Source organism: Pocillopora verrucosa, chromosome 5 (genome assembly GCF_036669915.1).
Source record: "Pocillopora verrucosa isolate sample1 chromosome 5, ASM3666991v2, whole genome shotgun sequence".
Lineage (NCBI taxonomy): Eukaryota > Metazoa > Cnidaria > Anthozoa > Scleractinia > Pocilloporidae > Pocillopora > Pocillopora verrucosa.
In genome coordinates, this window is record NC_089316.1 from 11,491,949 (window position 1) to 11,516,915 (window position 24,967).

General features: G+C 39.5%; 2 protein-coding genes and 1 long non-coding RNA gene across 5 annotated transcripts; 2 read left to right on the top strand and 1 right to left on the bottom strand.

Annotated features, from left to right (window-relative positions):
• The first annotated feature begins 487 nt into the window (after positions 1-487).
• Positions 488-1,336, top strand: LOC136281244 (uncharacterized). The gene has a single exon (XM_066167576.1). It carries the CDS (start codon positions 488-490, stop codon positions 1,148-1,150), a length of 663 nt encoding a protein of 220 aa, XP_066023673.1. The 3' UTR covers positions 1,151-1,336.
• Positions 1,337-3,060: 1,724 nt separating this feature from the next.
• On the bottom strand, positions 3,061-5,867 carry LOC131776118 (uncharacterized). The gene is made up of 3 exons (XR_009339521.2): positions 5,692-5,867; positions 5,525-5,610; positions 3,061-5,263 (listed from the first exon to the last, which is right to left on the bottom strand). It is a non-coding gene; the product is annotated as an uncharacterized lncRNA (long non-coding RNA).
• A 159-nt stretch (positions 5,868-6,026) lies between these two features.
• LOC136276816 (uncharacterized) lies at positions 6,027-20,221 on the top strand. 3 transcript variants are annotated; one of them, XM_066167562.1, is made up of 12 exons: positions 6,071-7,032; positions 7,659-8,956; positions 9,293-9,356; positions 9,704-9,908; positions 11,665-12,020; positions 12,419-12,645; positions 13,051-13,337; positions 13,967-14,293; positions 14,826-14,973; positions 17,701-17,754; positions 18,005-19,244; positions 19,541-20,221. In XM_066167562.1, the coding sequence occupies exons 1-12, from the start codon at positions 6,177-6,179 to the stop codon at positions 19,543-19,545; spliced, it is 5,067 nt and encodes a 1,688-aa protein (XP_066023659.1). In that variant the 5' UTR covers positions 6,071-6,176; the 3' UTR covers positions 19,546-20,221. The 3 variants fall into 3 exon arrangements, with proteins under 3 accessions (XP_066023660.1, XP_066023659.1, XP_066023661.1); XM_066167563.1 differs by lacking the exon at positions 19,541-20,221 and having other exon boundaries at positions 6,027-7,032; positions 18,005-19,520; XM_066167564.1 differs by lacking the exons at positions 13,051-13,337; positions 13,967-14,293; positions 14,826-14,973; positions 19,541-20,221 and having other exon boundaries at positions 18,005-19,524.
• The last annotated feature ends 4,746 nt before the right edge of the window (positions 20,222-24,967 follow it).

Genomic DNA, 24,967 nt, shown 5'->3' on the forward strand with positions numbered 1-24,967 from the left:
TTCGAAACTTCAAACCTGCCTCGATCATCCTCAGTGAGGATCAGAAGGAAAATATACTTTTTAAGAATGAGAATGGTGTTCTATTTTATTTATTGTAGTCGCTTCAGTGTTTACGCACCGGATTGTAGACAGTTTCATTTCGCATCGCTCGTGATGTTTTGTTTGATTGCGGAGCGCATCATCTTACAAAGATGAAAGGTCAAGTTTAGGCAAGTTTTAGTAAACCCCAATGTCAAAGACGAAAATTCATCTAAAAACCGAAAACGCTTCAACATACTACCGTTCATTATCATACTCTGCAAGCGTCTGTCAGTAATGTCAAGATCTTTCAAAATAGACAGACGGTAAAAACTTCGAAAACAAACAGCAGTATTTCAATATATTAATTTACGCGAGCCTGTTCTGCATATCAATCTCATGCATAAATTTGAGGACATTACGCCGACCACATGTCACGTGACGTTGGTTCAACCGACGCTTAACGAAGATGGCGTCCGTCGAGACAATCCCCGCTTCTGGAGACATTTCTCCTCGTCTCCAAAAGCTTCTTCGGGAAGTGTCCTATGAACTCAGCCCCATAGAACAAAGGCATGCCGTATCGTCCATAAAAACTAATTTTAGGGGCAAGTTTGAGGATCAAGGAGAACAAGATTTGTACTCATGCCTCCAGTTATTCGTTAAGCAGGGTCTTGTATCGGAGGACAATCTGACTTTGTTGGAGGGGTTTCTATGCCCGAAAGCATCCAAGAAAGAGTCGCTACAGGAAAAAATTCAACAATTTAAGGAAAACCGCCGGCAAGAAGTCAGTTCTGGAAAGGGAGAATCAGGTTTGACCGGCAGGGAACGTGACCTGGAGAAAGTTATGGCAATGTTGACAACGGGAAGTTCGCGTGTTGTCAATTTGCGTGGAATTAGTGGAGTAGGCAAGAAGACATTGGCAAAGGAAATTTTTTCAAAGTGGCCATGGAGGAAATTCAAGGCTGATTTAAGAGAAATCACAGAGATGGAAGACGTTCATTTTCGTGTTTTAAGCGCTTTAGCACCAGACCAAACGATCATAAGCTTCAAAGCAAGTCCAGTGGTTCAATTAATGCAACAGTTAAGGCAAGCAGAACAACACAGTGACATATTCATGGCCAGAAATCCGTGACAGCATGGCCGCCACGCACGCGCATCGATGTCGAACTCGGTCTTAGGTTACAAACGAGTCGCAAAATCACTACAAGGAAAACAGTGCGCTTTCAGCTAACCTTCTTTTAATAATTGCTCCTGTGTTACAACCGCCAGAGGAGACAAGTTCTTCCAGATCGCAAAATAAAGTGGATTATATGTACAACCTTTCGCTGCGTGCTCTGTGTGCATTTGCATGTGTTAAAGCGGTTCCCGAAGCAATTTTTGTTGGACGTAGAAATCCTCGCACTCCGCCATACATTTCCTTAATAACTGTCCGAAGGTAGCATAAATTGTCGAAAATCAACCCACTTCACGGGTTCACAGGAATGTTCTTCCAGATCGAACTGGTTTGTTCACATGCTAAACTTCATTTATAGTGCAAAAATAGGAGCCATTGAAGCCACTAAATCGGTTCCAAACTTGGTGGAAAAACGGCCCAAATACTGCTAAATAGTTCTCAATGTGACGCCATTTTTAAAACCCAAGAAAAATTTCGGGAAAACGCCATGTTTTTAGTCGACCGTCAACCGTAGTTTCTAGCCCCTTCGTCCTCCATCTTGAATCCCAAAATGCTTTACTTGACCTATGTAACCGTGCCTTTAATAAATTGTGCAATGGCGTTACACAATATCCGAAAATTTGCAAGTAAAATGAGCGACGAATTTAGTCAATGTTGCTCGCGTTTTAAGGATGCAATCAAATTCACTCAACCGGAATTAAGATATGAGGCGAGGGAAAAAGAGAAAAGAGTGCTTTTTACTTTGGAAATTCCTTATCCTCTTTTTAGAGAATGGCATAAAACTGTTCAAGAACGAAACGTTCTGTCGCGTGACACTTCCGGTCAAGATTTGTCAAGCGGATGTGAAGAGATAGAGGCAAATTCTCCTTCTACAAGCGCAGCAGAAAATTCACCCACGGCAAAAAGGTTCAGCTACATAGATTTGGTGGAAAAGTGCACATTCGGGCAATGCTTTGCCTTTAGCGATGATGAAAATATACGAGATGGAATCGATGAAGCTTTGTTAAATATTGCTTATAAAATTTCATTAGATTACAAAAAAACTAAGGGCAGGGCAAGAAAAGAGTTGGATAATCGAGTCCGAAAGTTTCATGTTATGGAGGGTCAAACAAAACCTGTACATGAACTCTATCAAGAAATTGAAAACATACAAAATGAGCTACAAGATTGGAAAAAGGCCTATGAAGATTTAGAGTTGGAGAAGGAAAGAATCTATGAGGAAATGGTGCTGGCAGTGAACCAAAAGGAAAATGAAACCCAAGTTTTGCAGAAGACAAACAAAGAGCTTGAAGATTATATTGCATCATTGGAAAATTCTGTGGGAGTTAGTTCATACCAGGGAAAACCTCTTTCAACTGTGAAAAATAAGTTCAGGACCTTGAAAACTTTTATTTCACGAGCCGAAGCTGCTCTCTGGTTCTGCTCTTCCTTTGGTGTTGAACTAGTTGGGTTAACTGTCAAAGAATCAGACAGTGATGTGGTTCACAACATAACAAGTAAACCCAACTGTCAAGATTTACCCACTCAAGCAGGAGAAAGAAAGTATAGTACCTTGTCCACAAATGAAAAAGAGAATGTTGAAAAAATCCTTTTCTTACTGGACAAATTTTGTGTGGGGGATTCATTTTACCATGAAATTTCCATGATCACTGATAGTCTACCAAGGTCCTACTTGGTCAAACAATGCCGTGATCAACTGAACAAAATGAGCAAAATTGAACCTCTAAATGCTAAGTTTGAAGGGGCCAAAGTAACTTCCGCTGAAACAGTGTTTAAAATACATATCTCTGATTTCCTGAAGCAAAACAGTGACTTTGACCCCATCAATGATAAAATCAAAATCAAAATCAATGGTGATGGTGCCAGAATGACAAGAAATTCAAATTTTATTTTACTTTCATTTTCCATTCTGCAAACAGAGGAGTCCGTAATGTCTGCAAAAGGAAACAGAACTCTTGGCATAGTCAATGGAACCGAGAGTTACCACACAATAAAAGAGTCATTCCAGAGTTTATTCAATGAGGTAAATGACTTGACTGCCAAAGGTAAAATGAATGTGGATGGCCAAGAGATTCAAACTGAATTATATCTTGGTGGTGATTATAAATTTATTTTACTGATGCTTGGACTGAAGGGGGCAACATCTAATTATGCTTGTGCCTGGTGTAAAACACACAAAAATGATCGCTGGAGAATCAACAATGACTATACAAGTTATAACACTCCCCCCTTAGCAAGAACACTGAAAGAAATGTTTGAAATGTCTAAAAAATCCAGAGATAATTACTGTTGTGATAAACAACCTATACTAAATATACCACTGGATCGTATAGTGGTAGACGAGCTGCACTTAATGCTGAGAATCACAGATATTTTGATTGGAAATCTAGTGCAGGAGTGCCTTGACTGGGATAAAGATGATGACTTAGACCATAAAAAGGGGGCAGCAACAGGATTACACCTAAAAAGCCTTATTAGGGTAATCAAATCTTGTGGTGTTTCTTTTGATGTGTGGGAACTAAGAAATGCAGATGGGAAAGGTAGCGGGAAACATGACTGGACAAGTCTCCTTGGAAAAGACAAAAAGATCCTTTTAGCTGACCTTCCCAGTAAGCTACATAGCATTCTCCACCCAGAAACAGCATCAACTGTGGTTGCAGTCTGGACAGAGTTTGCAGAAATTTACAAAGTTGTCAATGACTGGAACCCTGAGAAAGACCCCACAGAATTTTTCATGAAAGCCAAAGAGTGGATTTCTCTTTTTGTCAGTCTAAATGGCAAAAGAGAAGGGTATGAGAAAGCCAGAGTTACCCCATACATGCACATTATGGTAGCACACATTCCCAAGTTCTTTGAGCTCCACCACTCAGTCAAAATATTTACAGGGCAAGGAGTTGAAAAGAACAATGATGTAGCACGTGCAATAATTCTGAGAAAGTCCAACAAGTGGGATTCTGCAGGAGATGTTCTGCGACAAGAGCAACGTCAGTGGGAGCTTAAAGAACACGAGCGGGAAGTACGCAATTACATGAAGCGCAAGGAGAGCTACTGGGATGTTGAAATTAAAGAAAACCGAAAAAAGGCACGAGTAAATTTAAGTCAAGATCCTCTCCAGCAATCTATTGAAGCTCAAAATGAACATCCCCTCCCTGAGTCCACTACCACTGACACTAGCTGTTCTCATATGACAGTGAAGCAATTGAAAGAAGAATTAAAGAAGAGAAATGCAAGAGGATTCAGCAACAAAACCAAGGCTGAACTAATTAAACAACTGGAGGAAATTTGTCAATGAGAAAATATGGAATATTTAGTATTCTGGGAGCATGAAATGGCTTTAGTTACTCTAAGGGGGGACTCCCTTACACATTCAAAATTATATAAACAAACTCACATGAAAAGCTACATGACAAGCAAAGAGTGCAGTGAAAACACATCAACTCAACAAAATTATAATTAACTTTGTAAATAAAAGCAATTTCAAGCAAATTCATACTGCGGATTAAGCCTAGGGTTATTAGATAGGGGCCATGTATATTTTGTACATTCAACTCACTTGTTGGTCATATTCTTATCAGCTTTTGCGTTCAGGTGGAACCCCTTACAGTCCCTAAAGCCATTACAGTTAATTTCAATTTCACTTTCTGTTTATAATATCTATGATTGAATAGTTACAGGTTGGCGACTGAAATCAATTGATAGTTTCTCAATTAACATTCTCTGATCTTCTTGAATTTTCCCATTTATAATAGAATATGTTTTTGGTGATTTTGCTAAAAACAATCTAATTTTAAATGGATATTTAACCCTTACCCCATCCCCATTACAATCAATAACCCTATCCCAGTTTTCTGGTAAATCACATTTTTAAAATCATCCTTATCTAACAAAGTATACCCCTTCTCCCTTCCCTCCCTTCCTTTACCATAAAACAAAAAACGAAAACAATCATGATCAAAGTCCAAAATAGCATTAGACCTTGATTTGCTTCTTAATTTAAAGAGGACTGATAATCTCAGATTATCAACGTTTCGAGTTAGCCTCTCTTTATCAACAATTGGCTTGTCATAAGTTCTGTAAGAAAAATAATGAAAATGGAAACATTGTAAGAGGGGTTGTCTATGAACAAGTAATACTCAAAGCAATGCAAAGGCAGAAGAAAAAGAAAAGCAGCAATCACTGCGTGTATTATTGGTGAAAAAAATTAGTTAAGTATAAACCTTTCTATGAATGAGCTTATACGAGTGCATCTCTCTTGTTAATTCCGTATTTCAGCATGTTCAATTGTAATGGTAATTTAAGTACAGTTTGAAAAAATGATACAACAATAAATACCTAATAAGATCGGTAGTCAAGTTATCTTCATCTTCCCAACTATTATGAAACGCGCTGTATCGCTTCCATTTCACCAAATATTGAACCTGAAGATTTTAATTATAAAACTTTAGCATGTAAGAAAATTAATGACATACATCGTAGACCAGGGCAAATTGTGAACTCACCGTTCCATGTGATGTCCTCCTCGAGATTAACCTTTCCACGGCAAAATAATCAGAAGAAACATTAGCTTTCCTTTTTCTACTTTTTTTTTCATCCCAAAGAAGGTCCGCAGAAGAAACATTGTGTAATTGAAGAAATAAACCGCGGCTATTCTTGCTCGAATCCCTTACGCCGCTCGCCATAATTTGCTGTATGTAATCTGATGCAAGAACGCATGCGTAGTAGGAATTTTTTCGATACACGAGCCCCCGTTTCAAACCGCTGACTGTCACAGATTTCTGGCCATGTGCTGCTCCTTGATAACGTCGATAAATTTGCAGGAGGAGATGATGAAGTTTCCGCCTCTCTTAATGCCAATTTTTTGGAGTTTCTGCAAGAACTTCTAGGTCCAAAGAATTATGCGGGGAAATCGAAATTGAAGCTTTTGTTGACATCAAGATCATCACTTCGTCACGCAAGGTTGGCCAACGTTGACAATTACGAAGTTATGGCCTTAGAGGAAGATTCATCATGTTTTCTATTCCAGAATCAGAGAATTGTTAGCGTTCGAGAGGGTCAAATAGAGAAAACACTGCAGATGTGCCAAGGGAATCCCCTCATCATTAAGGGAATGGCAGCAATCTTGAGGCAACAAATAGCCGATGACACCAGGATTTTGGAAACGATTGAGCAGCCACTAGCAGCCGAGCCACAAGAGTCGGGAATACCACCAGCAAAGGAGAGTGGAGAGAGAGACGTATTCAACTCTGAAAAGGAAGGCATCGATAAAGATCAAGAAAGCTGTTTGAGGAAATTGTTTTTCTTCGTGCCAAGTAAACAGTTAAAAGATTCTGCCATTTCGATGTCACTGTTCTGTCGCTCTTTCTCTGTCGAAGCAGCAGCCGAAGTCCTTGAAGTGGACTCGTCAGAAGCTGTTATACAACTAGAAGGTCTCAGGAATAGTGAAGTACTAACGGTAGACCCAGACGTGAAAGAACTTACCTATGACATTCACCCTTTGGTGCGAACATTTCTGAGAAGCATCGGTAGTAACCAAATGATGTTCGTCAAAGTTTACGAGAAGGCAAAAACCAGGTTTTGTAAATATTTCATGTCCAAAATGGTACACATTTCCGGGCTTTTGGACAAAGACTACATGAATGCCTTCGATAATTTTGATCTTGACAAACCAAACTTTGAACTTGCTTTGGATATTTCTTTAAAGTTGGACCATCTTCTTATCCCAAAAGAGCATCGTGAAAGTGTTATGATCTTTTATCTCTTCGAGGCCATGTTAGACGAAAAAGCAAGCAAGAACATTTTTAATTGCTGGGCCGAAAAGGTCAAGGAAGATGGAAAGGAAGGTGAAGTCTTAGTTTACGTAGGAAGTTTTTCTGGACACTTTGGTAGTATAACTTAGCCGTCGACCTGATGGAAAAACTAACAGACGAAATTGACTCCATTCGACTGACAGTGACAAATTACTTGACTCTGGTGGTGACTTTAGCTCAGGTTGTCGAAACTTCAGTCACCACTGCCGACAACAGTCCTTCTCAGGACTTCACTCAACCGGACGATCATACTACACAATTAAAGCTATTGAGCGTAATCGGATCCTTTCGGTAAGGAGCTTTCCGCCTTCTTATTTTGTTCGAATCTGTTCAAACGCCCAAAGAATCTTTCACAATGAAGTTATACGGGGGTATATGCACTAAGATTCGGTATATTTTTTCTCAGTTTTGTTGACCAGGCCCAACAAGGTCGTTTGTCGCAATATACACATCTTTTTTTTATAATCTTATAGAGGGTAACTTCCTGAATTGGGTCAGGGTTTGAAGATGCATATGCGTCCCTACCCAAACTTTCCTTAAACATTCCTGAAGTTAACTCTCATTGACTTTCTAATGGGAGATAAAAACAACGATCTCTGGTTAAGAATGCATAAAACTTAGAGGGAGAGAGAAACTTGTTTTCCTTGTTGTCTTTTTAGGTTCCTTGCTTCGAGCAGAACTTAAATGCCACGAAACATTGATGGTTCTTAAACTTGAGGGATGGCAGAGAGCATTGACAGTCGCGAGGAGAGCGAAAGAGTTACTTAGCAAAGTGCAGAAGGAAATTAAGAGCAAAGAATCCTTTAGGTTGACCAAGAGTTCTTACCTGTTCTCTAGGGGTGAAGTTTACTATAGAGCTGGGAATATGGCCAAGTCACTGAGGATTTTGCACAAGGCGCTGAAGATAATGGAAAATATACTTCACAGCCACACAAGCACTTCAAGGTGCTTAAACGCCATTGGAAACTGCTACAACAAGCTAGAAGAACATGACGAGGCCATGAAATACTACATGAGAGCATATGATATCAGACGACACCTTTCTGGCTCAATGAAACATTTTGACATGCCCCTCTTCAAACGACAGATCGGGACGGTTTATGAAGGAAAGAAAAAATTTGAAAAGGCAATCGAATACTACAAAGAGGCCTTAGAGCTCGCCAAGGAACTAAAAATTCCCGGCATGGTGGACATTGCGCTGTACAATCAAAACATTGCTAACGCGTACTGTTGGTTGAGAAACTTTGAAGACGCCTACCAACCTGCAAAGAACGGTTACGAGATCCGGAAGGTCATTTTGGGAAGGCACCCTCAGACTGCTCGAAGTGCTTTCCAAATGGCGCAGATTTGTCGAAGCTTGAATGGCTTTAACGAAGCGGAAGAGTTTTATGAAGAAGCATGGGAGATTGAGAAGTCTCTGGGCCAAGGAAACCACAGCGAGGTCATGGTCAGAATCGTTGAGAGCTACGAAGCGATCCTTCTCAAAGGAAAGAGGAAAAATCAGTTTCGACAAGAAGCACTCGACTTTTATCTACGCTACTGGGACGAAGAAAAAGCCTTCGAAGGTTTTGAATTTTCTCTCGCCAACAAGAGAGTTATTGATTCAATAAACGAAAGGTTTAGTGAATTTGGCGACCGGCAAACACAGGAGAGATGCCAAAAAGAAGCTCTATGGTTTTATGAAGGCGCGTGGAATTCACCCGACACGAGAAAGTTACCAGACACCGCCAGAGAGGAAATTCTGCAAACTCTTTGCAGTCTCTGTGCCCAGCTTCGCGAGAAAAGTAAGGCCGAAAAGTACAGTAACGAAGCCTTTTCATTTCATGAAAAGAAGTGGAAAAGAAATAAGGAAGGGATGTCAAAGCAAGACAGAATCGCCATTCTCACCACTCTTGTACACATGGCTACATCACAGATGAAAGAGAAAAAGAAACAGAAGTATGAGAGTTTGTTGAAGGTATGACAAAGTTCTTTAACCTATCAGTGTATGACATCAACATAAACGGATTTTAGCCGGTTTGGTATGTATGATAGTGCGATCGTTAACTTTCATTAGATTTCCACTCAGTAGTTGGTTGAATAGCAACCTCGCGAAATCTACCTAGCTAGTCTCCTTGTGGAAATTATGTATCCCTGACTTGCCAAAGGCGTTGTCCTTACATTCAGTTGCCCAAGAATGCTACATTATCCTTCGTGGCTCAACAACATTTTGCTTTTCATTAGCTCTTTAAGTTACTTAGATTAGAATTAATGGCGATTATCTGAACTTTTTCGCGTTTTAATGCTCCCTCAGGAAGCCAAACAGAGCGAAACCTTGATGGGAAGAATGAAAGAATTCCTTTCTTCAGGAGCAAAAGGTATTTGATGAAGGAAAACTTTGACCATAAGTCACACATATATTAAATAACGAAAGACACACGCGTTCTCTCGATAACATTAGTTAAAAGCGCATTCAATTACGCTTATTAAAAAACGTGATTAACCAGGTTTTTTTGATAAGCGTACTTTCAGGCGTTTTTTTACCAATATGTCCGAAAGAACGCGAGTGTCTTTAGTTATTTATGTACATGGTTGATGTTTTGTAAAGTTCGTCATTCCACGGGGTGTGGGCGAACAAAGATTTCCTGTTATTGTTTTTTAAAAGTAAGATTTGCTTTTCATTGGTGCAATCTTTTTAAAACAAAAAACTGTGTTATATTTTAAGTTGAACAACTGTCCAGTGAGGACGATGACGATGACAATGAAGTTGATATTCCTTCCGATGATGATGATGATCTCGATAGTAGCAGTGGCAGCGAAGAGATTCCAGAGGCTAGTGGGCAAGTGCACCAATCAACAATTCCAGAAGAAGATGGCGAAGAATTAGAAAGTGAGCAGGAACAAGATCCAGATAGGATAAAGATACGCGAGTAAGTGGAAATGAATGAGTCGCTTGCGTTTGCGCAAAGATTTCTGAGATCGCCACGGGGCAAACATTGCAAGTTGTTGTAAAGAAATATATGGAGAGAGATCGATGCTTTTTCGCCGAATTTTTATCATAAATGAATTAGATAATGTTAATACGAGGGAACTGTTAGTTTTCGTCGAAATTACCACGAAATCATGTTATAGAATATACCGATATTCTCTCCTTGCCTAAGGTCTATTATGAAGTCGTCGTCGCTTAATGGTCTCGACATTGTACAAAATTAGCCATAAATCGCTAGGAAATAACTCTTTTAAGTCTTTTCAGTTTTATTTATGGATGTACGGTCTGTTTTCATACGTGTTAACGTATTAAGTAAACAAAATTACGACGTCCGAAATATACCTCCTCAACGGGGAGAAGTCGTTGGCAGCAGACAAGGAAATCATTTTTACCGAGCTGTTGCTGTTTGGAAGGATGAAGTAAGTGATGACGTGGGGAGAAACACGAGACGTTTCTCATACACTTCTTTCGTGCTCTAGCCGCTTCTTGCGTGTTTTACAACAGAGCACAGTCAAGGCTTCTCTATTTGTTGAGAAGAAGAAAAACTTTTCCTGAGAACAATCAACCATGACGGTCACACACAATTGAGAATTTCGGGATTGAGTGAAAATGGCTATTTTGAATGCTGTTCATAAAATTTTAAGCAGAATGTTATTCATTCTCTTACTTGAAGAGATAACTGAGATACAAATTTCACTAAAATTTTTCAAAACCTACAATTCATCAGGAAAAAGTACACCTACACATATTTAGAAGAAGCATTGCTTCACTGAGTTAAGTACTCACGATTCGTGATATTCGGAAGCGTTTCAATTAGTCCGGTTAAGTAAAACTTTTTTAACTTCTTCCCCAATATCCGTTTCGCGTTATTTAAACGCTTGTAGACCTATAAAAAGTGCATCTCAGATTGCTCAAAATTTATTCATTAAATGTAGTATTGTTTAGTTTAGCATCACTGCAGAGGGTAAATAACTATTCAAAAGGAAACCCGATTCTGCCTTATATTCACCTGGAAAAAGGTCACAAAATACGCCGTTTCGGCCTTGCCCAGCGAAGTTGACTGCATCTTCGTGATTTGACTTCGAGCGTCCACCCTCGAGCATAAAATAACAAAATGTTGTGTTTTGCATGAGTTTTCACCAATGGAGCCAGATACAGACAACCATTTTGTGCAGTTCGCAGAACCACATACGCGTAAGACTCGAGAGCGAAAACTCAACCATTTATTTACAGGTATTCCGATGAAAATTCCAGAAATGTTCCAGTAATCAAACTCAATAAACATCCAGTCGGGCAATAAGGCAGTTTTTCTACGAACAGAAATTACTCCTTAACCGAGCCAAATTACAATACACGTAAAATACGATAGAACTTACCGACTTTTGTGAGTTTACAATGACCCTAGCTCAACAATTTTGGTTACCAAAATATGCCAGTACAGGCACGGCGACTGGTTCTTATTCGACAAAGGACGTGGCCGATATCCCGGTGATGGCATCAAAATGTAGGCACGCAGTGGGAACTACAAACCAGCTAGCTCCGCATCAAGATGGTCCATCATTGAAGTTGATGAGACCGAGTTTGAAGAGCTGTAAAACCGTCTTGAAAGAGAAATTCACTTTACATTCAAGAGGGAACATGATCAGCGTTTCCACTCAAGCAAAGGCTTGATAAATGTAATTTTGTGTTTATTTCAGAAGTAAAATTGCACACGAGTCAGAGACCTGGAATCTTGCAGAAGCTGGTGCATCCATCACATTTAACCTCGGAGCGTTAACAAAGTCCTTGACCATAACATGTTCATTATGGAGCCCCGCAGCCCTCTCTCCGCCTATTGGTAGTAATGAGCTCTTGGTAAGCAATGTGATTGAACTGTCTCATGATGGCCCACCTGATCTGGAATTCATGGAAAATGCTTCGGGAAGCATAAATGTGGCTTTGTTGCACAGTGCCTCTAACTTCAAAGGATACGAGGTGGTTATCAAGCATTTGGTTGACCCCCAATACAACGAGTGGGAGGATTTGGAGACAAAAAACGTTTGGCATTCGTCAGGTACTGAAATAATAAATTTTACCGATGAGATCCATACACAAGTATCATTCCATATACTTCTTGCTAATTTCTCAATTCCTAGTTAGGGTCATTTAAGGGAGGTGGGGAGCCGGCTTAGTGGTTCGTGCACTTAACTCCAGATCGACATTTATAGTTTCAAGGTGGTGTGTTCTCGGGCAAAACTAGGAATGGATTAGAATGGCAGCATGGAGATTCTCCCATACAGACCTCCAGCTTGGTTAATAGGGACTAAGGAATAATTAAAACGAATTACACCTACAGGAAAGTTATTAACAGTATCTTTATCTCAGACTTCCCGCTCTGTGACAAAGATTGAAGTAATAGCCCTAACCAATAATATCTATTGTAGCATTACTAATAATGTTATTATGTTACAGTAAATTCAACCGTTCCCAATTGGACGTGCCCTTTCGCTGAAGCTGCTTGCTCAAAAACGTGGTTTTCCACGTTTGCAGCAGTCTGGCGCCTCAAGTCTTTTGTCTTTCCTAAGCTTACGTCTGAGACCTCTGAGTTTATCTGTTCACTGCCAGACTATCCAAATGTTAGTGTTGCAATTCCATGGAGTTCTTTGCCTACCGATACAGACTTTTCTTTAACTCTTAAGGTATTTATACCCGATGTTGCATTTGTAAGAAATAATTAAGATGATGATGATAATGATAATAAAATTTATTTTCACCTTAATTGTTATAATTAATATCATTAATACAATATCTATCATTTATTTCATAAGACTTTATTAGTGATGAGAAAAAAAAAACAACTTATTGCCAAGAGGGTGTTAAATTGATACAAACTCAAATGCTTTGATCTAAATTACGGTCGATAACGGATTTTATGAAAAATAACATGTTAGTATGTTCAGAGTGCATAGATTTCAGCTGAGAAAAGAATGTTTAATCAAATCTATTTAATGGCCCTATTTTATTTGGGAAACTACCGGTAGCTAACAAGAGTACCTTGGGTTAACATAAATTTCTGATGTGATTATGTTGGCTCTTAATTTGAGGTGCAAGAGGCGCCAACCATTGACCACAATGTAGGTGGAATGTTTGTTGGTCCGATTCTTCACATTTCGTGCTCACACGATGTGAAGCTGTCAGCGCCAGCAAAAATCAGCGTCCCGCTGGTACTCACGGACGGTGAAATAGAGCCAGTGGAGCTGCGTTCAGGTCAGTTGAAGATACTACATTTCACGTCAACAGAGAAATCACAAGAATGGACTGATATCACAGATCATATGGATATAGTCCTAAGAAATGGAATAGTGACGTTTCAAGTCAAAACTTTCTGCCGGTAAGATAAAGACGTAGACCGCATTTTCATTTTGTCAGCTGTTTATATTTTTTTTTTGCATTTCTTGAAGTAAACCATTAGTTTTAGAAACGCAATGTCCGCTTTGCAACTGTTATGAAACTCCAAATTTCGTCAGTTCTTATGCTGTGGGTTTGAATATGATAATAAGTGCAAAAGAGCACTGAAAAGTAACATCGATCGATTAATCAATGTACTCAAAGTACATCATACGCCTGGTTTTTGAGATATTTTGATTCCACTGGCGAGTGACTTAAAAATAGGAAGCATCCAGTAAAAATTCTAAGGAAGTTGAAAAACAAAGATGCTTGACGCCAATTTTATCGCAACAACTGCTCCTCATATGTAGCAAGGTGAGGTATACCTACTTGTGAGTAAAAGAACCATCCCCCCCTTTGCCCTCGTCCTCCACCCCCTCCTTCTCCTTTCTCAGCATTGGGTGAATCCCTTGAGCTTCTCTAAGTTATTAAAGCTGGCTTTAAAATTAAAAGTGCTCACTGAAAAAAGTTTCTTCTCAAGAGGCCAACACGCTTTCTAATAAGTGTAGATGCGTCTTAAAACGTGTATTTTTTGGTATATGACGTGTAGAGTTTTCTGCCATTCTCTTTCAGGTTTTGGCCCTGGTTGATAAAGACGTCCGCTAGCATTCCACGGAAATATGCCTCGCTCCTATACGAGAGAATCATGAAACGCCACGTTGGGTTTTTAGCTTGCTTATGCAAGGATACAGTACCCTCGACATACTTGCTGGAGTTGTTTTGTTTCCCGCAGCATTTAAGATCTGGAGTGGATAACTATATATCCTCAAGATATTTTGTGACTTTGCGTAGAGAAGAAACCTCGCAGAAACCTCTGTCGAGCGGTGATGAGACATATGTTTCTCTTTCAAATGGATTTGAAGTGCATGGGGCGGGAAATGCAAAGGACATCGTCTTAAAGTAAGGACCAGCCCTGTTACGTTTTATCGGTCCATCATCATCATCCGCTCATTTGTAAAATAACGTGAAAAGACATTGATCCTCTCCCTCTCAGGCATGCTATATTGACCAATAGTAATGATGGAATGGTGCAGTAAGCGCAAATAATTAGAATCTTCTCCTCTTAATCAAAAAACCTAGAGATTCATCTGTGACTAAACAGTGACTAAAAGAAGGGTTGAGAAAGCGGCAATGGCCCTCGATCTTAAGATCACAAGTCTGTTACACATTCAAATTATCCATTCTAACTTCTTACCTTAATAAAGCTCAGACTCTTAGAGAAATTTAAACTTCAGTACTGTAAAGTTAAATAGGTTCCTTAAGTATGTGATTCCTTCATTAAGTTCGACCGAGAAGAAACCCAAAATAACTTGACGGGTGTTTTTTCCGCTAGCAAAGATGCATATTTAAGTGATTTGCTAAATTCGCTCTTCCGGAAATCTAAGAAAAAAGTTGTTATTCATCTAAACTTTTGTTCCCTTTTTTGTGCGAGGTTTCTTGGTGACAGACGTCTTCAGCGAAGTCTGCTCGTTAGCATTAAAGACCCGAGTGATCTGCGTGTCCACTTTCTGCAGGGCAGGGAGAGAGAGAATTCCCCAATGATATGTCAAGAGCCCATCATTCCAAGATCTCCAGTACAGGTATTTACGATACTGCTGTTTAAATGCATAAATCTGCCTTTTCATTCATTTAAAAATATTATGTGGATGAGTAAAATTGTACTTATGTCGTAAATCGCTACGCTCAAACGAGGTTCGTTGTTTTGACCCAAAATCACCGGAACTCAACCAAACAGTGTGTTTATAGTGAAATATCCAATATTTTATTGAAGTATAAGGACGATTATAATGTAAGGTAAAGTCAAAGAGTTATACTTGTAGCTTTTTGTCTAGGCTTTCCTCGACATACATATATTTGGCGATCATCATCGTCCAACTGCCTTGTTACTCTGACAGTTTTTCCACAAATAAATTTAAGCTGTTCCGAATATTGGATGTTAGTCATAATACTCCGCTGAAACATACGTTTTGGAGGCCGCAGTCTTCCGAGATGAAACTTAGGGTGTACCTGGCGGTATCCTTGTGAAAAACATGTGGCTGCACCCATATTTTTTCCAGAGACACTAATTTGGCGGCAGTGATCCATTGATATAAATATGTTTACCCTTCCTGTAAACATTATTGCTTGCTAATGTTTCCTATACGCTTTATATGAAATTTAACATGGCTGGGATAAGCTTTGCTGTATTCATTTTGCCAAAAAAAAAAAAAGAATCAACAAATACTCAAGAAAATAAAGCGGCCACACTAGGATCCGGCCTTCCGATCCTTTGATGAAGTTTTATTTAAATACCAGTAGTAATCTCAGGGATGATCATCTTACGAAATAAGAGTCATGTCGAAAAAAATAAGAGTTTGTATGGGAATAATTACGACCGCTCTTAGGGTTAAAAAAAAAGGAGTAGTAAACTTAGATATGGATAACTCGCCAAAATCGCCTAGTTGCAACATACGGTTTAATCTAACCGACAGAAAAACACTACAATCTTACAAACTCTACTACTTTAATAAACAGTGAGTAATGTTCTTAACTAGAAGCGACTCCCAAAAGCAGTACATTGCTTATTGTTAATCAACTTAATTAAGCTCACAGTTTATATCCTAGTTCACCACTGACACAATCTCACTGCTGCCTCCAAAGCTTTTAAAACAGTCGTCGCTCCGACAGCAACAACTACTATTACCACTACATAAGCAAAACTTCATATATATTCATAAAGTGTTCTGGAACATTCCAGAAGCTTACTTAAGAGCTATTTTAGTAGTATCACATAATAAATACATGACTTGATGAAATGTTCTGGAAAGTTCTACGGTATGCAAGTCGGCATGACTCAACAGTCTGGAAATTTCTAGCAACAATTATCCACAACACAATGCACTGTGAAAGTAAAGTGGGGTATTTTTTATTGAGAAATTGACTGTATTTTTTTATTCCTTAGGGAGGTCGTTAATATTCTTCTACAAACTGTTACATTTTCGGTATTACTCTTGTAGCCAGAGTAGACGTAATTTTGGCGAGCGAGTGCTCGGCATTTTCTTGACGAAAATTTTGGCACCACCCTTGATTTTAATGGCAGCAGAACGCTGGGGAGAGAAAGAAATTTGTACCAAGGGGGCGGTCGACGGTCAAAAATAAGGAGAGGGGTGGGGGTGGGTAAGCGTAGATAACGCTTGCCTGAAGTCATTACTATTTTGCAAACTCCGTTCGCCCACGACCGGAGTTCCTGATTAGTGCGGTTAAGCCCCAGTTGTCAATCACAAGCCAAATGTGTCATTTGAGCGTCATTCTAACATTTCCTTCTTGCGAGAGAAAGATCGAGAAAGAGAAAGAAGGCGAACTCCGATTGTGAATTAATTAGTTTCGATTCCGCTCTTGAGGAAGCACTTAAGTGTCTTTCGGAATTTAATATGTCTCGCGCATTAAAATCAGAACAAAAAGAAACAATTTCTACACTGGTTTCTGAAAAAGAGTTGCTGGCCGTGTGGCCAACTGGCTTTTGGAAAAACCTGATATTTCAGGGGTTGGTTCTTATTAAAGAAATCATGACGGGAAACCTTCGAGCGTAGTTGTCGTTTGTCGGCCTCAAGTTTTTGTTTATGATCAAACGGAATAATCTCCTTCGATCAGATTAACGGTAGCTACACCCACGGGTTGTCATTTGGAGGATATAGCGGCAAATATCAACTCGTATTCGCGTCAGCAGATAACGTTTTGTGAAGCCATTTTTTTCCGTTTATGAAAAAACAGCCACACCGTTGCACCAGAGTATGCCGGTTTGCATTAACCAAATTATTGCGGGTAAACCCTCGAGTGCAATTGTTTGTTGCTATACTCAAGGATTTTCGTTCGGAAATACCGAGTTCAGCAAATATCAGCTCATAATTGACCACGGGCGAGATTTTGTCGAGGCAGTTTATTTTCTGGCCAAAAAAAAAACTGCCTCACCGTTTGCTTTTCAACAGCCTCCTCGGGCAGGTGTCTTTTCGCGCTCCCCAACCCCCTACCCTCCCCCCCCCCTTTTTGACTAAAAATCAAACGTGGCCGGTCGGAGAAACGATCGCGAGCTTACAATGTTAGCTCGCACTAATAAGACGCCTGCACTGCAGGCTATGACTGTTATTACGCAAAATGACCATCTCACAGCTGGGCTGCCTGTGCAATAATCTATCTTTTGTCTCTAGTCAAACTGCACAGATCTGTATTTGCTTCCTGTAGTCCAAGAAGATAGCATTGCACGTCAGCTCATTTACAACATTTCAGAATTGTAGCCTGTGAGCTTCTCAAGGTGTTATTCCCTCTTGCAGGCGTGTCGTCCATCTGGGTTCATCCTTCCCTCATCAGAAATTCAAAGAGCTCAGGTTTGTTGCTTGTTTATTCATTTATTAAATATGCTTATTTATTCTTTCATTCCTTTCTTCCTTAAATTCTTTACTGTGTTATTCCTTTAGTTGGCCATTTAGTCTTATGACTGGCTAGTTCGTTCTATTTTTGACCATGGCTATTGAATTGAAACCCTTTTGGTATTGTGGCAACTTTCTTTTTATAAAAGCAGTGTTTCATGGAAAAATCAGAGTCAAAGTCTGACCGTTGTCTGTCGCAATATTGCAGGAAATGCCTCGGTCAAACCGAAACATTCAGTCCTCGGTGGACGCGGATTCACTTCACGTGCACAAGAAGAAATTACATGTCACTCTTCTAGCAACTGAATGGTGTTCGGCAAAGGGTGGTTTGTCTACTATAAACAGAGTGCTCGCCAAACAGTTTTCATCGAGTCCCAATGTAAAAGTCACTTTGTTCGTTCCTCCATTTGAATGTGAATGTAAGGAAAAAGACAAAGCAGAAGCTTTTAAATGCGATATTAATATTGAGGAAGCAGACGGAAAAATGTCTAACTCCACAGACCCCCTCAACTGGTTGGCATTTCCCCCGGAGAAACTCCACATAGACGTTGTTGTTGGTAATGGTTGGAAGCTTGGTTGGCAGGCAGAGAAAATCAGGAGAAGCCACTCCTGTAAGTGGGTACAGATGGTCCACACATGCCCCGAAGAACTTGCCATGCATAAAATCTGCGACACACCTCTCTCCAGAGGTGAAGAAAAGCATGCGTCGGAAGTTTCCTTGTGCGAAAAGGCCGATCTTGTTGTTACCATTGGACCCAAATTAAAGGAAGCTTTTGCTAAGTCCCTCCGCCATTGCGAAGAAGAAAAATCTGTGTTATCGATAACACCAGGTGTCTTTTCTGAATTTGAGTGTGTGAAAACCTCTGCTGCTGATTTGGAGAAGTTTTACATTTTAGTTTTTGGCCGTTGTGATCCAAAGGATTTGTCCATAAAAGGCTATGATACTGCGGCAAAGGCCGTTGCTATTTTACCCAGTAGGTCATATCACCTTACCATCATGGGTGCAACCGCTAACAATCAACGAGAGCTTGTTGATATTTTAGTCAGTTGTGGTTTACCGCATTGTCAGTTTGTTGTAAGAAAGTTTTGTACAGATCGGGAACACTTAGTAAAATTGTTTTCGCAGTTTGATCTCGTCCTCATGCCATCAAGAACAGAGGGGTTCGGTTTAACTGGCCTTGAGGCCTTGTCTGCTGGTATTCCCATTCTTGTGAGTGGAAACTCAGGATTTGCTGAAGCCTTGAGAAAAGTGAAATTTGGTGAATTGTATATTGTAGAAGATTTTGAGGATGCTAATGAATGGGCAAAAAAAATCAAATCCATCCGACAGAAAGAGCGGCGATTGAGATTTGAAGAGATTCGACAACTAAGGACATTCTACAAAGAGAAGTATAGCTGGGAGAGTCAGTGTCAAGACCTTGTGGCGACAATGACAAACATGGTTTATAGTATGATCTAGTTGTTTTTTATCTGTTTGTTCGACAGGGAGGATTTATGCAACATAGACCGTATCAGACTTTTCAGTCTGACTCTATCATACCGTTGTTTTTGTGATGCAAGAGAGTAAAAATAACGATTGAGATTTGATTTACTTGAGAATTCTGGAACGAGCCAGGTCAAATCAGTTTGCCGTCATAATTTTTTTTAAGTCCTCAAAACTGCACTTGCTAGTCTACCTCCATTTTTTTCTTCCACTAGACTAGAATAACCTTAATGATATTGATCCGTTCTCCTTGTTGTCTAGCTTAACCCTTGCGTCCAAAACTGGAAGAAGTGAAGACGAACACCAGATGGAATGCACTCATTATGGTAGTCGTGGTTATGGGCGTTCAAGTCGCTTTCATTTCTCTCCTACTCCACAGAGGGCAGATTTGTTCCTGAAGTGTTCTGCTGTATTGGATTAATGTAACGTTTCCACTTTCAGACAAGATTTCCTTTTTACTAGACCAAGAGTTTTAGCAACACTTCTTTGGGAATTAGTTGCATAGATTTTGGTAATGATTTTTTTCTAACGAGAAATTATAAGCTGGGGAAGCCGTGAAAGAAACATAACTAGTTAAACTCCCAGAAATAGCAAACAAGAGATCCGCAACATGACTTACAGTGACGTAAAACGCATTTTAAACGATGCTCCTGGAAATTTTCATAGTTCGTACATTATCGAAAATTACGTAAGATGCCTGTGGCAGACCACGTTAAAAATTCGCTTGAGTGTTGCTTGTGCTTCTCACTGAAGTTTGACTTCAGTCAGTGAGAAGCGCGAAAGAAGCCTGTTGGGTGACTGCATATCCTGTGTTGATCATTTTTTTGTTGTTGTCTTTATTCTTAGATCTCATTCCTGTACTCTAAGGAGACAGCATTAAATTATCATTTTCCACGTAAAACCTGAGTGACTGTAGATAACGACCAACGCATTCCACATTTAGCCCTCGGCGTCTTCTAGCAAAACTCATGCATTGAACAAGAAATTTTCGAAGGAAACAACTAGTAAGGTATAGTTGTTGTGAATTGTGACAAGACCACCAAATAACTTTTTTTTTCATCCAACTGATACCCTATTCGTCCAGGTTTATGTCAGTTTTCGTCCGTTTATACAGTATCCTACCAATAAATGTTACTCTACTAGGCTAATTGGAATAAAATCTCTCTTACACGGACAGAAATTAAGAATTTTTCATCCGAATATTTCAATAGGAAATAATATTTAATATTTATATAATATTCATTTTAATGTCTCAAAAATTGAGATTTGATAAGCATGAAAAATTCCCAGGTTCTAAAATTTGTTGACTAGGTGGACTGCGCTTGACTCACCAATATTGGTTTGTGTAGAACCCCTTTACTCTTTAGGTCTGAAGTCAAGAGAAGGAAAGGAAGATGAATTTAGTCGGAAAGAGTTAAACCTTGTTATCCTTGAGAATTTTACAAAACATTCGCCACTTGTTTATGATCAAAGCAGAAGATCTTTTATGGCGCATCGTACTCTAATATTCTATCTTCCTCTTCGTCTTGTTTGCCGCTGTTTTCTTGCTACTCCTCGAAGTCAGAGCGTTCGAGGCTGATCGGTTCGCCCAGCTAAAATTTCTCTCTAATAGAGGTACAACGGGGAAGTTCCAGGTCTTGCCATCGTTGTTTCCTGTCTGACAGAGCGCTGACGTACTGCTGCAATAAAGATTTACACCCAGTCCCACATCTTCTGTATGCTCCGTGGTGCCTTTGGTACAGGTAGTAACGGTGAAATTGTTCGTAAGGTCGACAGGGTTATGGCAAGTTCGAGTACAAGATACCAAGAATTTGAATTTGCAAAATAGTACGCCGCCCAATGGGTTTTCCTCTGTTAGCCTTCTTTAGCTGCATTTCCAAAGTCTTTTGGGTAATCTTACACCATGAAAAGTTTACCTTTGTGGTGCAAAAAGATAAACTGAATATTCTTCACGTCTAGTGTCATGCAACTCAACAGTTTAAGAGCGTCATATATATATAATTCTGAGACTTGCTGGAGGTTTTTCGGGGCCGTTAAGCATTTCAACTGACGCAGCAGTCTGACATGCCTCGTTGCCCTGTGGGCCATTGAGGATTTTTGGTAAATTGGCAACTTTGCTTCTGGTATAATTTTCATTCCCGCGCAATAACAGCCCGACCGCCGCCTGTTCGCCTGGTGTTTTTCATTCTCGTCAACGGACATCCCGGTTCTCGGTTCGTTAGTGATTATTTCCCGAGTCCCGCACCTCAAAATCGCCGATTCCTGTGTGCCGTTCATAATAGCAATCCCGCATCTCGCTTCCTTCTTACTTTAAATTCTCGGATCCCGGCCTTTAACTAAGTCCAGCCTCGGATCCCGAAAAACCTATTGGGGACCTTCTTCTCCCCTCTCTCATTAATCAATTGCAATTTGGTTTTTAAGCCGATGTTTTTTCTTACTGTTAATTTCATAAAACATGAAAAACGAAGGCAACTTTCCAATCATAATTTAAGTCCTGCTTAGGAAAAACTTACGTTATTTTAAAAGTTCTCCGAAGAAGCTGTTTAAAACTAATTAATGCTTCGTGGTACTGTGAGGTAGAATAAAATTGGGAGGGGGGGGAGCTGTTGGAAGAGTAGAAGGCCGAAAAAACTAGATCTTAACTATCAGACCCTTGGTAAGGGCATAAAGCGACAACACTGCGTCCATCATTGGTTGGTGGGATCCTTCCTACTGTCCAGATATCTTCTTGATGGATTTGCGCGCTGAGCATCAGTTCGCCATCTTTGGTTTACATTTCCACACTTATGAGGTCTTTCTCCACATCAGTACTCACGACGATGACATGTGCACCTGTTCCATGAAATTCAAGCTTAGCCGGACCATACCAATGTAAACGTTCCAGTTCAAACTTGTTCAGACGGTCGCCGTATTTGCTGAAGTGTGAACACAGGAATCTTCTGTGCCCACCACCATAACACGACCATCATTAGCAACTCTGATATCCCACGGATTCTTCAGTATTCCTTCTCCAAAACTGCAAACAAACTCTCCGTCATTTTCATGTTCCTCCAATAATGGAGGGACTTATTCCCTGTTTCACTACCTGACAGTCCTATGTAGTCGACTACTTCCGTCTGACGTAACTAAGCAAGTCTATAAACCCACCAGGATTTCTCAGTCCTTGACTTCTCGAAAGCAGTCAGCAAAAAGATGTTGCCTTTTACGTCAGTGGCTACATCCCAAATATTTTATCGTGAATTTACATTATCGGTAGGGAGACTGAAATCCCCATCAAACATTCCGCTTCTGTCAAACACTTCACGTTACCACATGCATTTCCTACAATGAATTACCTAGTGGAGTTTTTAACGATACTTACCTGGTACTTACGCTTCTGTACCTCCTCACTCTCTTGACCAAATAACCATGGTGCAACGCAACAGTGCTCCATGCCATGCCTACATGGAACTTTGGTTACCCTTTCGTCTGACAATAATTCTACCTTCTCTTTACCAGTGTCAACAACACAAGCGGAGCAGATGGAAAGAGATATTCCTTGATCAACTGGAGCTCTTTCTTTAGTTGTATAATCAAATTAAGATGGCGGCCGTCGCTATTAAGAGCCCTTTGCGTTTAGAACATCTGTTCAAAGACATATCTCCGATGTTTGACCGAACAGAATCGAAAAATGTTGTACAATATTTCAAAATGAATTATGAAGGCAAATTTAATTCGCTGGTAAGTCACGATTTATTGCAATGTTTGCAACTTCTTGCGAAGCATGGCTATGTGTCTGGAAACAACATGAAACTAATCGAAGACTACGAAACCGTCTGACATCGCTCTTCATTCACACACTCAAACTGACAGGAACTTTCCGAATCTACTTCTACATCTCTTATCAGGCTTCCGTTCAGCTTTTGTCCTTTTATCTTTTCGGCAAAGTTAATTGCCTTGAAATTTGGACCTGAAATACGGGTTATAACGTAGGAAAAAGCGCAAAGAAGAGATATGCTGAGATGCATGTTAGTCTCCACTGTCAGAAAGAGTATGATAAAAAGGAATGAGTTATTTCGTTCTTTTTCCTAACTAGATAAACAGGTGCAAGAAAATTGCGAGAATAAAAATAGTACAAACAATATGTTTTGTTAACTTTCTGCTAATCTGGTTGTAATTTCTGGTAATTAAGTGTTAACAACTGAGTTGAATACGTAAATTGGGCACCGTAATGAGTTAAAAGGTTGACATTTCAAGCCTTAGCCCTTCGTCAGAGCTCTGCAGGAGATTATGCGACACGACCACAAAAGCCACATGGGGAGTCCGTGTCGGTCTGTCTTTACCTTTATTCTCACGGCGGGCGCAAGTGTCACGTGACAAAATATTTTTCTCGATTTGCGAAAATTTTCTGGATTTAGGAGACTCTTGGATTGTAAACTATTTTCGATTTTCGTGAAATTTATTTGGGGATCTATGAATTAAACCAGGATTTGAAATTATTTTCTCGATCTGACAACCTTTTTAAAAGCGATTTGTCTAAAAGATAGCGATTCTGAATATTTTTTCGGATTTGCAAAATATTTTTGGATTGTCCCTTTTCAGCTTCCGTAGTGGGCCTTGAGTGTGGTTAGCTTTAGTGTCCTGTTTGATATAGAGAGAGACCAGTCTTTAATCGGGGAAGGGAAATATTAATTTACAATTTTCATTCAGAAATAATAAGTAACTTCGAAAGCTTCTCCATCCGAGCAGACGTTGCAGCTCAGCAGATTCGGAAGCAAGGATGGGAAGCCAAAGTTTTCATATTTTTAAAGAATAACATTACGGGATCTGTTGAACTAATTTGAACTTATTGTAATTCAATTGGATTGGTATTTTGTTTTTGATTTTGATAAAGTTTACTTAGAATATCGTCGTACACCGTTTTAATAGGCAGATGTTGGATAAGTTGACCGTTGATATCAAACAAGTAGTTCAATGATTGCTCATGTTTATTTTCCAGTGCAAATGTATGAGCATTATATCAAAAGAAGTGCTTTGAATTCAGGATTGGCTTTAAACTGCATACGCGTCATTCAACTGCAGTAATTTAGAGATTAGTTTTCTGGTATGGTTGTTAGCGCAAACGGAAACGACCTACTTCGAATTCGAATATATGCCAAAACTAATTTGCTTTTAAATAGATTCTTCCCCTTTTTGGAGGTGCTTATTCTGTTACTCTGCTAAAACAGAGTAACAAAATTTCGAAGGACAGCGCTGTCTATTATATTTCGAGGCATTTTAACTTGAATGAGACTGAAATTTAAGCAACCTAAAGTATGATGAGCCCATGCAAGATTTACAGTGGAGCGGAAGCGTATTTACGAAGTATCTCTACGAAAACATAAGGAAAAAATCAAAACGATCTAATTCATAGAATGAATAACTTATCGACAAAAAAAAACACTTTTACTTTCATCTGATGCAAGCTTTAAAGTAAAAGTTTAAGAAAACCATATTAGCTATCATCTTCGATTGGTCGACAGTTGAAGAATTCTTTTTATAGAAAGACGCTTACAAGTTTTCGGAGATAAAAAGGTAATAAGGAGTGAGACAATTATGATAGTTGACCATTTTCAAGCCAACTTAGCTATATCGCGGGGCTCATTTTTGTGCAAAAAAAAAATCGACGTCCAACAAACAAATGAATTTTAAAATGATAGGGATGCACTT

Excerpts from the sequence above, each read along its gene's own strand:
- LOC136276816 (XM_066167563.1), top strand. The coding sequence starts at position 6,177 with ATGGCCTTAGAGGAAGATTCATCATGTTTTCTATTCCAGAATCAGAGA. Across the intron at positions 7,033-7,658 it reads CAAGGAAGATGGAAAGGAAG|GTTCCTTGCTTCGAGCAGAA; the intron begins GTGAAGTCTTAG and ends TTGTCTTTTTAG. Across the intron at positions 9,357-9,703 it reads CCTTTCTTCAGGAGCAAAAG|TTGAACAACTGTCCAGTGAG; the intron begins GTATTTGATGAA and ends TTATATTTTAAG.
- LOC136281244 (XM_066167576.1), top strand. The coding sequence starts at position 488 with ATGGCGTCCGTCGAGACAATCCCCGCTTCTGGAGACATTTCTCCTCGT.